General features: G+C 28.8%; 1 protein-coding gene and 1 long non-coding RNA gene across 3 annotated transcripts in view; both read left to right on the top strand.

The window, feature by feature from the left end:
• The first annotated feature begins 944 nt into the window (after window positions 1-944).
• Window positions 945-7,911, top strand: LOC145960491 (proto-oncogene tyrosine-protein kinase ROS-like). Of its 2 annotated transcripts, XM_083079998.1 has the most exons (9): window positions 945-1,113; window positions 1,671-1,764; window positions 1,905-2,231; window positions 2,417-2,725; window positions 2,941-4,379; window positions 5,605-5,709; window positions 5,891-6,108; window positions 6,375-6,848; window positions 7,077-7,911. In XM_083079998.1, the coding sequence occupies exons 1-9, from the start codon at window positions 948-950 to the stop codon at window positions 7,431-7,433; spliced, it is 3,489 nt and encodes a 1,162-aa protein (XP_082936124.1). In that variant the 5' UTR covers window positions 945-947; the 3' UTR covers window positions 7,434-7,911. The 2 variants fall into 2 exon arrangements, with proteins under 2 accessions (XP_082936124.1, XP_082936125.1); XM_083079999.1 differs by lacking the exons at window positions 945-1,113; window positions 1,671-1,764 and having other exon boundaries at window positions 2,049-2,179.
• A 1,917-nt stretch (window positions 7,912-9,828) lies between these two features.
• Window positions 9,829-14,997, top strand: part of LOC145960321 (uncharacterized) — a 114,682-nt gene continuing 109,513 nt past the window's right edge. Inside the window, exons 1-2 of the long non-coding RNA XR_014435324.1 lie at window positions 9,829-10,104; window positions 10,499-10,559. This is a non-coding gene — a long non-coding RNA (uncharacterized LOC145960321). The remainder of the gene's footprint in view (window positions 10,105-10,498; window positions 10,560-14,997) is intronic.

The raw sequence follows: 14,997 nt of genomic DNA, 5'->3' as shown, positions 1-14,997 counted from the left end.
GAAAGTTAGCATCACTTCTTTTGTGTTAAGGGTAATTATATAACGGAACAGAGCTACTAAATATGGAGATTGAAAATCTGTCTAATAAAAAAATCATTCATCAAACATTCTTCAAATTGTATCTATTAACGTTAATATTTCGGTCGATAATACATTCAATAACAATCGCTAGAATTTATATTAATTTTCATTGTACATATATTCATTTATATACAATTATATGCACATATTCTTATCGAGGCATTATCGGTTTATACTATTGGTTTATACTATCATTTCCAGGATTTGTTTCTGTTAAAAATATAACGACATTCGAGAAAAAACTTGACAAGGTTATAAATAAAAGAATTTATATAATTCTATGACTAATATTCTATGACTAATATTCTATGACTAATTATATAATTCTATGACTAATATTTAATAACTCTGTAAAGAAATAATATTTTTAACGTTTTTATTCTTGAAGTACAAACATTAATAAAACTTTAATAATATCGGCACATTTTTGAAAAGAAATTTAAGTTACGGTAAAAGTGGACAAGAATTAACTAACCTATCATGAGAAAGAATCAAATCGTTAGACAAAATTGTTTTAATAATTGCAAGGAGCTACACTTTCGCTTGTACTACTTGCTAAAAGCTGTTATGAATCCTCATTGACTCTTGTTAACTTATTGATTGATTTTCTTTTTGATATGAGTTTGATATACAAAATGTCTTTAAAAAAAATTAATAAGAAATAGATTTTACGTTATGAATAAAACTACAACGCATTTAATATATGTATATCATTTAGGAATGGTATATAACCGGTATTATTAAGAAAACAAAAAACGAATGGCAATTTTTCATTTAATTTTATAATTTATATAATTTATCATTAAAAGCACCAAAAACAACCGCTTCAATGATATTCACTTAATTCTTTTCATATGTTATATTTTATGAAGGATATTTCAATGTCCGAGAAAAGTGATCATCATATACTAAATTTCAAACACCCTGCCCGGACATCTGCCCGGAGTCATTCTGATAGTATGACTGTGAAAAATAAGCGAGAAGTCGATGAAGTTACACTTGCAAATATTTCTATCATCCCAGAATCTATCGGTAAGTTGCAAAAAAAATGCATAAAACATTAATAACAAAATCTATGACGAAAAAGTGTAAATATAATTTAAATTCAAGAGAGAGAGTGGCAATCAAATTTAAAAGTATCTTCCAGTAGTGAGAAGAATATAAATTCTATTCCATCCAATAAAGAAATAGAAAAGCATAATATAAACATAATATTGTACATAAAAATTGTCATGATTTAAGGTAAAGTCAATTTTATTAATTTGCTACTTTGTTTTAAAGCAATAGCAAATATTATACTTCTGATTTCTTAAGCTAAGAATTTATCGAAAAATACTTGTCATCTTATTAAAAGTTATTTATTCGTCTTTGCCATGGATTAACGATTACTTTTCTAAATCTTAAATGACGCAAAAAATTCTTATATTATTTTTTCAAAGGTCAATACTGTGCTAATTTCCATATTTTGTAGTTTACATTTATTTTTTCACTTTCCTTTATTTTCACATTAAATTGTTCTTTCTGATTTACTGAGATAATCCACTTAATCTTATATATTATGTTAATATGTACGATCTTAAAATCTCTAGAAAGCAGTTTGAACAAGCCAACATCTCTCAGAGCATTTGTACAATTCGACAGTCAATTCACAGAAAAAGTAAACGACATTTTTGTGACATTGAGGTAAAGAATCTAAATTCTCAGTTTGTATTCTTTCATTTTTGTCTCTTTTTTCTTAAATTCAACGACATAAATATATCAAAATGTTAATTCTGTTATAATTTTACTAAATATGAAAAGACTGAAATGTTATTCTTTTATAGATGGAACCAACCTAACTTTACCGATGAAATAATACAAGGGTATACAGTGCAATGTTTTTTCATCGAGGACTTAAAAGAGATTCAAATCTGCGACGATAAAAATATCACAACTACAAAATTGGAGCACACGGTGCACAATCTAACATTTAACACGACATATTATTTTCGAGTACGTGCGCATACTAAAATTGTTGCTGGTCCTTACACGGATTTAATCAATGTGTCGACTACACATGAAAATTCAATACCTAAATTATTACTCACAACGAGTCTAGGTATGCAAATATTGGACGTGGATTTAAACATTACTAATTTTGTAATGTCAGAGTACGTATAATGATAAAAAAAATAGTTATAATTATCATAAATTATTTTTAACACTAACTATAAAGTTAAAGTTATTATTATTATGCACAAGTTTATTATTATCAACATTATAGCAGTAATAACTATAAAATTAGAAATCTCAACTATAATTTTTTTATAATTAAAGTTGACTCCTTTTTTTTCAGATTAGATGTACTAGATGTCGTTTATTCGATACAAGAACATAGAATTTATTGGAGTGCCGGAAGAGACCTAATGACACTAAAGATTAATGAAAATAATATCACAAAAATAGCTACATTTGATAATGATCTACATGATCTCTGCATTGACTGGGTAGCAAGAAATCTATATTGGACCTATTCTGAGTCAGGCTACTATTACATTGTAAAGTTCTACTTAACAATGTGGGAAAATGGCATAATTAAATTTGATAAGATTTTGAAAGCAATAATTGCTGAACATTTAAATGTACACGTATCACCGTCTATGGGGTACGTTTACTACCGTTTACTTGAAAAAATAATTTTCCATTAAAGATTTAAGCAAATTTTTCTAATAATTTTACGAGGTTTTACAATTAAGATCATAAATAAAAAAAAATAATGTTATTATATAAGTATAAGAATTTCGAATTTTCATTACATACAAGTTTCTGTTTTTGTTAAAATAATGTTTTATAAGATTAAAATAATTATATATTTTTTAGAATTTTATATCATACAGTTATCATATCATACAATTGGAAGAATGAATTTAAATATGATATGATGCAATATGATCTCGATGGAAAAAACAAGCAAATTGATCAGATAAATTCATCCTTTTGCCTACTTCGTTATATACCTCCTTTTCGTGATATGAGAATTGATAACATGAATAATGAGGAGCCGTTAATTTACTGGTTCAGTCCGCATTATATAATTGTGACAGACATTAACGTTTCTATGTGCAAAATGATTTTCCACACCAAAAACATAGATAATACTATCCAATCTATGACGATTGATAAAACAAACATTTACATTTTACAAATTGATAGATTGTTTTACTATAATGTCTACATTTTGAAAAAATACGCAAGTCTCAAGAGCGTAAATACAGACGAATATGTTGAAAAGATATTAATAAACTCAGATAAAAATAAGTTTTATAATATTTACGCTTTTGATAAATATTTACAACCATATCCTCCAATGAGATGTCTGACACCTGACAAAAAAGTTTATAATTTTGAGAATGTGAATGCAACGGCAAACAGCATCATTGTAAATCTTCCGGAGCCGGTTGTAAAGAGTGGATGCAAAAAATATAATTTACCAACTACTATATATACAATCTCCGTAAGCTGTTTAGATAACAATTTCAACAAGTCTGAGAAAATCAATGTGCAGACGTACGAGCGATATTACGAATTTCAGAATTTAACACCATTTACAGAGTACAAGTTGAAGTTTACTTTAAGAAATTTTTACTTTGATCAATTATCAATAAATCCATTCGTTTCGAATGTGATACCAATAAAAACTAATTCGGGCAAGCTGAATGCACCAGAAAACATAAGTGTTCTAGCTTTGACGCCTACTATAGCAGTAGTTTATTGGATGCCACCCAAGAAAGTGAACTGCGTGGCCGTGACCTACGAAGTGCATTGGAAGTCAGTTACATTAGTGAACGGCACGCAACAAAAGAGCAAACAATTTATCAATGTGCCGAAACGTGTTGCAGACGGCAGATTTTTCACAAAGATTAACTTGTCGCTACCAGTACAAGATTATTTGATATACGTGCGTGTGTATCCAATTAATTTCAGCGATTTCTACAACGAGAGTTTGAGCAAGATCGTTCACATATACTCAGAACCAAACAATATTACTTTGAGCAGAGTCGACATAAATAGCATGGACATTTCATGGATCTCAAACATTAATCTGACAATCTTTTCTACACTAGAGTACAAAGATATTGCAACAGAGGAGTGGCAAATAACGAATTACATTAAAATGAATTATAACAAAGAAATAATATACCATATCGGAAATTTACAATCGGGAACTTCATACAAGTTTCGCTTGATATTGCGATATTTCGAATATGAGGAAAATTATACATGGCCGGCTGATGAAAGATTTATTTTTTCAACACTTGGTAAGCAAACGAAGATACCCATACAATAAGGTTGCAGATATATTGAAGAATAATTTAATTGAAACTGTAATATTGCCAATCGATTGCGAAATTCTGCTGAGTCATTATTATAAGATTATGATGAAGTTCAGATGTCCGCTTTTTGCAATAAAATATTGTAGCAATATTACAGTGTAATATGTTGGAAAGAATGCAATGTTATTGCAACCATTTAATAATATTACGTATAAAATATTTTTGCTTTTGATGGATGAATATCTTGGAAACATTTAATTAAATTAAAAAGCTTGATGAAATAGAAGTTTCCAATATCTAAGATAATCATATCTAATATAATACATTGCAAAATTATATTTAAACATAATCATATAACAAAATATTATATTTTTATACAAAAATTACTTTAAACTCTTACTTACAAATCACTTTTTTTATTTTAAATGTTCTATATACTCTTATAATGGATACTTTGTACACATATAAATATTAGTTATAGAATTAATTAAACATCACTAATTATATTTTTATTTAAAAATTTTAAAAATCCGTTATAATTATATATATTTGCATGCAAAAAATACATAAAAATGCATAGAAAAATATAATAATAGATATAATAGTATCTATTCTTAATATAATAAAAAGATATATTATCTTTGAAGATTAATATGGTATTCGTACATGAAGTGAAAATATATCATAAAATATATTGTAACAATGATATAAAATGTTATCTATATTTTAATAAAAAGATAGCAATGCTTATCTTTAGCTTAGAATTATATTTACTCGACTGATATTATTTCTGTGTCATTAATTCGTTTGAATTCTGCAAAAAAGTAAAATTCATCGTATATATACAAATATAAAAAAATATATTATTACATTATTTTTATGGATAAATTAAAGAGTGTTATAGTTTTCCAATGTTTTCAAAATATAAATGTCATATTGCTAATATCTAATTCATACTTTGTTAATTTATATTTCTACAATGTTTGCGTAATGTTGCATTGCAATTTGTAATATTGCAATATTGTTGCAAAGTAGTTGTAACATTTTGTGCTGCATAGATAGTTTATAATATTATGTACTAATATTTTTAGATATGAATAGGCCTAAAATTTAAAAAAATTAAATTTTTGTAATAAAGTTACAAGTAAAAATAAATTTGTAAAAACATACACACACGAAGATATTAAAATTATATTTTTGCTTAATATAGATATTTCGGATACTCCTGTAATAACAGAGGCAAAATATCATCTACCATTTATATTAAGTTTTATCGTTATAGTTATTATAATCTGCCTCTGCTACTTTTATTGTTGTAAGTATATTTGATGTAGGTATCAACTTGAATTGTAGATTATACATATATCTGATATAATATCTAAAAATTTACTGAAAATAGTAATTTACTTATATAAAACTAAACGAATAAATTTACTAAAAAACGAAAAATTTTATAATACATATTATTACATAATTAAGTCGAAATTTTATAACAGTGTATCATCAACGCGGAAGTAATAATGAACAATTTTTGTCTTCAACAATGGCCGATATAGAATTGGAGATTTTACATGAAGTATCTTACCGAAACACTGAATTCAATATGATTTACAATTCTATGTCACATTATAATCCGGAGGAATGTGCGATAACTAAAATCGCACGTAAACAAATTACATTTACAAAACTTCTTGGTAGCGGCGCATTCGGAATGGTAAAAATTAATTTTTTCAAGCAATGTTTCAAATTAATTTCTGGATCAACAAAACAGATATGTATTTTCTAATAAAGATATAAATTACATGAATTTTTATAATAGATTATAAGTAATATAAAATTTAGATGAGACAACTAACATGCAGTTTGTTATATATTTTTCGTTGAATTATTTAATATAAAGTAAAATATAATATTACTTGACATTACTCTATACATTTTCTAATAAAGTACGCATGTAAATTTGTGTGAAATATTTCGCAGGTGTTTCAAGGAAAGGTGAAGAACTTAGAAAAATCGGGCACAGAGATATCCATTGCAATAAAAACGCTTCGGAAAGATGCTTCTTCCCATGAGAAAAAGAAATTGTTAGAGGAAGCCAAGCTTATGAATCATTTTCGACACAAACATATATTAAGATTGTTGGCCGTTTGTTTAGATGGGGATTCTCCGTTACTAGTGTTGGAATTGATGGAAACTGGTGATCTGTTAAAATATTTGAGAGATTGTCGAAATTTGGAAGCGTCAGATTCGCATGCTCTGCGTTTGCAGGATTTGCTCGCCATGTGCGAAGATGTTGCGCGAGGTTGTTGCTACTTGGAAGAGTTGCGTTTCGTACATAGAGATCTAGCGTGTCGCAATTGTTTAGTATCTTCGAGAAATCGCGAGAATCGTGTCATCAAAATTGGAGATTTTGGACTAGCTAGAGATATTTACAAGGATGATTATTATCGCGTGGTAAATACAATTATTAAAAAAAGTTAATGATTAAGAAGTGAATTCTTTTTAAAATACTATTTTTTTATCATAATAGTATCGTGCATTGTTTCTTCAAATAATATAGAATATAAATAGTATTTATTTATATCTAGCAAGAGATAAATGAACATTTTTCATTTTGCACATATTCTAAAAAATGAACAACTTGAACCAGAAAATTAAATTTTTGTTAAAATCATGTTTTAGAAAGAAGAAGGTTTCCTTCCTATTCGTTGGATGGCACCCGAATCTTTGATGATCAGAATATTTACTTCTCAAAGCGATGTTTGGTCATTTGGAGTTTTAATGTGGGAAATTACATCGTTGGGTGAGCAACCTTATGTTGCCAAGGCTAATGAAGAAGTGATAAATTATGTACGTTCTGGAGGCAGGTTGCCGATGACTCTTAACTGTCCGTCAGCATTGTACCAGTTGATGCTACGTTGCTGGAGTGCAGCGGATGCTAGACCAAATTTCAAATTTTGTCTGAAAAATATTATAGCATTAAGAACGAACATGGAAGATGCTTTACTGAGTCCAGTCAATATTATTAAAAAGATATAATTAAATTAATGTTTATCTTCTTTTCCGAACGATTCGATAAATCTTAATTATTAAACTTAATTATTAAACTTTTGATATAAGCGACATAAAACTATATTATGTATTTGATAAGTCTTTATCAAAATGCGATCAGTATTATAAGTAAAGATTAAGACAACAGGGATAGAGAGAGAGAGAGAGAAATTATAAATTCCATTAAAATCCTTCGATTATCGATTTTTATAGAAAATATACTTTATTCGGTGTTTTAAAATTTTTGCGTGAATTAATTATTAATTAAATAATTGTTATATTATAACGTTACTTTCTCTTCTTTCGATCTTACGATTCATGTTATTGTACATGTATGTATCATACATATATTTACAATAAAAATGTTATTACAGTAGCGAGGATAATTTTGGTTTCGTGTATATGTCAAATGAACTATATTATTTGTACTTCTTTTATGATGTAATAAAATATGTATTTGATACAATTATTTCGCGATTGGGAGTGCCGTGCAAAAGTTTCTCGTGAATATTGCGTTATATGATTAATCATAATTAATCATGTTTTTGTAAGTGCCACAAAGCAATGTAATTTATACATTATTATTTATATTACTTTTAAGATAGATATTATTCATTCATTTTCATTTTCTCGATAGGGAATAATTTATTCTAAATTATCGTATAATAAACAACGCACATATATAAATATTCTGGGTTTTCTTTTAAAATATTTAAAATATCTATAATAAAATATTTTTATATTAATTAATATTTTTATGTATGTATCTTAATATTTTACAAAATGTTTCACAATAATATAATTATTTAGATAATTTATTGATTTTCGAACGTTTTGTATATTCTATTACAGTTTTTGTACATTGTTAATTAATTTTTTCATGATTTAATAATCACTTGGTTGAAAATAGGTTGAAGGCATCGTCACATTTTTAACGCATCTTTTCGAAACGTTGCGCGATTTTCGAAACCGAGATCTATTATATTACAGTTTTCCTATTAATTAACATTGCTAATAATTAAAACTTTATTAATGATTGAAATTTATAAAATGAAGAATGCGGCTCGAACTGTATGAAAATTGTAATAGGTATATTAATCGTTTAATAAATAATTTATCTGTGTGTAATTTTAAAAATATACTTGTATACAAATTTAATTCTCATATATATACGTCATAGTACGCGTAAAATATTTCGGCAGCGAATTATCAATAACACGACGTTCGGCCTTGATGACGTATGCGCGCTATGTTTATATGGACGACGACCTTTGTATCATTCGCGCGGCGACATTCCAACGGTAAAGTAGTGATACGGAACGCGCTTCGTATTATTGAATCAAATTCTTTTCTTAAATGCGATTGCGATTATTAATATATTGAAATATAATTCGCTACGACTATTACAATTAACAATTAATTAACAATTAATAAATGACATGAAACTGTATGACGACGATAAATTCATCGACACGCGATCCTTCATTATTGCAAATAAAAATTGAAACAAAAGGGGCAAAAATTACAAATTTTGTTACAATATTCTCCGATTATCGAACTTTACGGATAATAATTATTTTTCTAACATTGCGTAGAATCAAATTCGATTTCGCCCAATGTTTTAAACTTTTCTAAATTGCAAGCATATATATTACATTAATTAAACCATTGCTGCTGTATCATTACTTTACATTAGTTTAATATTTCAATTTAATGATTCGCGTTATTGTGCATATATTATATATATAATAAAATACGTATCTCGTATGATTATTTTGCGATCGGGAGTTCCGTGCAAAGTGTCTCGCAATCGTTTCTATTATATATGACTAAATACAATTAATTGCTTGTTCGCGAGTGAATATGAGTGCTATGAGGAAACAGCAAAGGATGAAGAAGAAAGGAGGACATCTGGAAAAGTATCGGACAGTCAGAGAGCAGTGAGAGAGCCTGAGCAGCCAGAGAGATATGCGGTGAGTAATTTTTAAAAATTATTTATTATTTATATATATTATTTTCAAAATAGATACAATGCTTATTATTTTTTCATTTTCTCGATAGTATATGTAATTTGATTAAAAATACGGTTTTTACATGAATTTTTAATTACATATTTTGTTATGCTACAAATAAAAAAATCATGCGCGCGCGACGTGATTCTAACAATTTACCGACATGCACAAAATGATGACTTTACCGGCAGTCGAAAAGTATCTTGACTACGTAATTCTGGCGTTTAATGCGAATGCAGATGGCGATACTAAACAGCAAAAAAGATTGCCGCATTGTGTGAAACGCGACGCGCGAAATATTGCATTTCGTATATCGTTCTTTGCGAAAAAAATATGTGAAAGTGTGTGTGTGTGTGTGTGTTGTACACGTATTCGCGATTAACAGTTCGGTGTTGATGAATGCTAATCAACGCAAGTATAATTTGTCGTGCATTGGATATCTCTTCAAACTCTGATATACATCGTTTTCGAATCGCCCTGATCGTACGTTCCGATAATACAGTGATCCAAAAAAAATCGTTGAATATATTTCGTACAATTAAAATCGTGCACAGTATCGAGTGACTTTTATTTATTTGAAGCGCGATTTATTTTTTGTGTGGACATTTATCGGAAGGAATGCACGTGCTTCTCCGAATTGAGATGAGGTAAGATTGCAAAATATCGAAGCTTTATGCAATGTGTGTAACCTAAATCTGTTAACGTACAAGTATTAGAATAACAGTATAAAAGATAAAGATTTTGAGATCGTACAAGTTCGTATGATATATATATATATATATATTAATATCAATCTCACCTAATAAGATACATGACTTAACTATAAATGAGCAATGTGCAATGATAGAATATATAAGATTGTCTAACATAAATAATTTTAAAATAAATAGTTATCTTTTAACAATATTTTGTTATAATATCTCATAAAATCGTTAATTATGATAATATTATGTTCACAGTTCTTTATCAATATTATTTAAAGATTTATTTCGATTTTAATATAAAAATTAAATATCATTGTTTTACTAAAATTCTATCTAGTTTTGGCAAGCATCAATAGATGGATCTCTGCAACGAATTAATATAGAAATTATGGAAACACGTAAGTATTAATATATCGGATGGTTGTCATATGACGCGAGATGGCTATGAATGAGGCAACATACGTGATGCTATTAAACACAGGGAGAGACTAAATTTAGCGCAACAAACATCGAGAGAGGAAATACTCGAAAATTTAGTCATGCGATTCGACTCTCATTCTTGCATGTAGAATTTATTTGCGTCTGATATCTGTCTCAAAATACGTATGCCAACATAACGCGATGTCATTACGCATCCGATCAATATGTCTATTATCGTTATACTTTAATATTATTATTATTGCTTGATTTTATGTTGTATCTGCGAATAATGATTATTTCCTTTAGTCTAGCTGAAAATGAAAATAATGGAAATTTATTTTGTTATATTTCATGAATCTTTCATTTAGAAGATACTTCAAATAATAATACAAGAAATTTACTATCTATTTGTTTCTTAAATTTGATATAGAAATAATGTTTTAGAAAAATATTACACATATTACAGTTTTTATTATTGTATTACATCATTAAATCAGAATCTTTTTTAATTTATTTATTTATTCATATGTATATAATAAATTATAATTATAATAGATATAATAAAACATTATTGTATATATAAATTTATTTATTATACATAAAATCAAGTTTTAATATACATAAATTTACTTATCACACATAGGACAAATTAAATTTTTAATATAATAATTAATTTGTCATATTGTGACTTTTTTTTAATTGTCGTAATCATTCTATTATAATCATCTTAATGTTATTCAATTTGAATATACTGGGAAGACATTTCAGGAAAAGCTTGCTTTCATGAGAAATTTTATTAAATTTCTGTAATTTAGATCTATTAATCGATTTGCTTGCTAGCTAAATGAGTGATCAGATAAGATTGATTTTTTTATTCAACCAGCAGTTCTTTCAAGCGTTAATTCACTATATTAGGTTTAATCAAATTGTGTATTAGTGATCAGCTTTATACGTTTTTACATTTGTTTTCACTTTTATATATTTTTTTCTTTTTTTTCTTTTTATATTGCTTATCATTCTTCGTATTTTTTTTTGTTTTTGTGTTATTGCTGTTGTCCAAAAATTTTCTCAATATTTTATAATATAAATATATAATAATGTTAAATACGAGAGAGACAGAATTTCTCTCTTTCGGCTTTAATTACAGAAATTTTTTAAATGAAAATAAATCTGAATTCTACCTAATAACAGACATAAAAGTGCAAGCATGAAATTTTGTTCTATCGAAAATCCTTGCGACGCAAACACATAGTTTTCACGCGTACGTGTATATAAGTACATAGAGCCACTGGCAAAACGGTGTCGAAATATTTTTCAGGCATCCTGCGGTGCACGCTTATCTTGCCGCGAGATAACACCCCCGATATCGAAAATGCGAGCCGTTCGATCGACCGTGTCGTATCGAAAGCCCACTGAGCATCTCCTGAACGGAACCCCACCCGGTATACTACATGTCCCTATGTGCCCATGTATTGGCCGTATATATTCGCGTATGTACCCGCGAAGTCTGCGGTCCTATACACACATACGAACTCGTACGTATACGCAAACAAACGCGCGCACATGTACATGTGTATGTACGCGTATCGGCATATAAGTGCGCTCGCATCGGGCACACATAAGGGTTGATAGTGCTCGAGCGAACGAGTCACCCTTACGTGCAGGGCGTGGTCAGGGTCCACCAATCAGAGGACGGGGAGAGAATCTCACCGAAAGGCCAAATCGAACGAAGTAAAAATTTCAGCGGTCGCGTCAAACGCCGACGCTAAAGAGGATGAGCGCGGTTGATCCGGGCTTACATTTTCCTTACTCACCCCCGTAGCGACCCGCCACTGCACTCGAGAATCTTCCGTTTCCTTGCGAACGATACTCCACATGTGATTTCAATTTTATTCATCTACTTACCTCATTATTCATAATTTCCTCCTTTCTCTGATTTTTTTCGTAAATTTGATTCACGCGAGTCTTATTTGCAAAATTGATCAGCTCATGGTGAAGTCCATCTATCTTATCAAAATTTTTTTACAATACGAAAATATTGCAGATAACTTTACAAGATATTTTTTTATTATTATTTTAATAGCTATCTAGTTACATTCACATATAAGTTTAGAAAAAATGATACATATTAATTAATTTAATGGAGGAATATAAAATAATACACATATATTTTGTTTCAAATTTTTTTCATGTTTCTTAAAAAATTGTAATATACATTTATAATTCCATTATTTATTTAGTTTATTATTTATTAAATTTATTATACTTTTATTTATAATTATATCACATGTACAGTAACAATAAAGAGCAACTATATATTCAAAAGCACATTTTCATGTATTATATGTTAATTGAGGTAACTTAATTTCGCATAATTTTGGATTCACATGAAATCAGATTAATCAGGGGCAAATAGATTCGCGAAAATGTGTTGTGGAAACTAAATTCTCTCTGCACACAGATTCTTCCACGCGCTTCTTACCGAAATTTCGATTCGCACAGTGAAATTATCGGGGGTGTTGTGGTAGGAGGTTGAAGAGGGATACATGAGGAGGGGGAGGGATGTTGGAAGAGAAGACGGAGTGGTAGAGTCTGCGTTTAATAGCCGTAGTGTTACCTCTCGGAGGCTCCTCGCCATTAAGAATCCCGCAAGACCGTCGTGAGTGAAGGGGGGAAGGGGTCCTCCCCCCATTTCTTGGCCACCCTCACTCCCTCGGGCTTTTCCGGGACATATTACATCGCGCCCCGGTAATGCGGATACGATACGCGGCTATACATGCCCGCCTATGACTATACATTTGCCGGAGAGGGTATACCACGGGGTACACACTAAAATCATTAGAAGCACGTGCGCCTCGCAGCGCGCAGAATCCCGATCCCTTGCCATTAGAATGCTTAGATGACGCTGTCCTATCCTGGAGATCAATATCAAAACAACGTCGTGACCGCCCACAATCGTAAGACGATGCAAACCCCGAGGCTTTGTCGATATCTCGCAAACAAATTCTGTACCAGTTCGATTTTTTCTCTTCACATAGGGTGGCTTGGATGACGGGAGGTTGAATGAAATTGTTAGATGCCAAGCATGAAAATCCGCATAGTACTAAAGTACACAGAAAGTACAGGAAATATAAAGATGATAAAATTTTTCGATTCAGCTTCATACGAGATAATAGGGGATGGTATGATTCGTTAAAATCAAGTTTACAGTGATATATATTGAAATTTGTATAGTCCCGAAAAATTTCTCTAATTAGTCAGAATCTAGTCAGATTTTTCAAAATCATGGATTTCATTTGGGAAATCTATAAAGATTTAAATCAGAAACATAATGTTTTAGAAATGCAATTCTAATTATAAACTCAAGCAAATTTGTTTCTTTTAATGTTCTTTTTTCAAAATTCTTTTTCGGCTTTTATTCAATATTTACACTTAGGTAGAATGTGCAAAATAATTTACTCAAATAGAAATTTATTTATAACATTATATTGCTCGGTATTAAATTTTTCTTGAAAATCTAGTTTCATCAAACAGAAAGTTTGAGAAAGAATCAGATTTTAAAGTGATAAGGACAGATATTAACATTTTTATTTTTCTATTAACAGTTGCGCTTTGCAGATATTATAATAATGCAGATATTAAATCCACGCAAAAATTTAAATGCAAAAAAATATGTTACGTTTAATTTTTATTCCATTGATAAAATTTAATAGCTGATGTATAAAAATGAGATTTCTTAAAAGTATATCGAAATTTTATTTAATCTCATCTTCCTAAAAAAATGCTAAATTTTCGTTATTGTTTCGCGCGATTTTAGATCAAAAATATATCGTACTTAGAATAAAAATAGGATTAAAATAGGATTAATTTAAGCATTCTATATTATCGAATATAATATTAAAAATTTTTTTATTTTGATACATTTCGCAAGGAAATATTTCATAATTTTTTGCTTCCGACATTGACAATTTAATATGATGCCAATAAAGAACCAGACGTCTAAACTGTTGAAAGCAAAATTAATTAACGCAATCGCTAATAGTAATATTCTATTTTGTTACATTTTGTTTACATTTATTAATATAAAGATTCTTCTTTATATATATAAAACATGCCTAGAGATATAAATTGAAAAGAAATAAAATGTTTTTTTTTTATTGTAGTTGCATGTTGCAGATTGCATACTTTTTGTTAAAGAAACTGTGCGGTTTTTTTATATCAATTTATTTGTCTATTCTGTGCATAAAAAAGTATAATAAGATTACCGGCAACTATTTTACATTAGAGAGTTCTGATCATATTTTACCACATATTTTACATATCAAAATATGATCAGAACTCTCTAATGTAAAATATAAGATATCTCCAACCATACATTAACGTACCATACATTACGTAAATCACACATTTTTTGGC

This window comes from Camponotus vicinus, unplaced genomic scaffold (assembly GCF_025532165.1).
Source record: "Camponotus vicinus isolate PSW18456_S1 unplaced genomic scaffold, iyCamVici1.0 SCAF_10, whole genome shotgun sequence".
Lineage (NCBI taxonomy): Eukaryota > Metazoa > Arthropoda > Insecta > Hymenoptera > Formicidae > Camponotus > Camponotus vicinus.
Note: the sequence above shows the minus strand (reverse complement) of the source record. Positions and strands in the feature narration are given on the sequence as shown.

What these genes read in the sequence shown, in the direction of transcription:
- LOC145960491 (XM_083079998.1), top strand. Translation starts at nt 948, where the DNA reads ATGAAGGATATTTCAATGTCCGAGAAAAGTGATCATCATATACTAAAT. An exon ending in ACTAATTTTGTAATGTCAGA is followed by an intron (nt 2,232 to 2,416) that starts GTACGTATAATG and finishes CTTTTTTTTCAG; the next exon opens with ATTAGATGTACTAGATGTCG. An exon ending in CACGTATCACCGTCTATGGG is followed by an intron (nt 2,726 to 2,940) that starts GTACGTTTACTA and finishes TATATTTTTTAG; the next exon opens with AATTTTATATCATACAGTTA.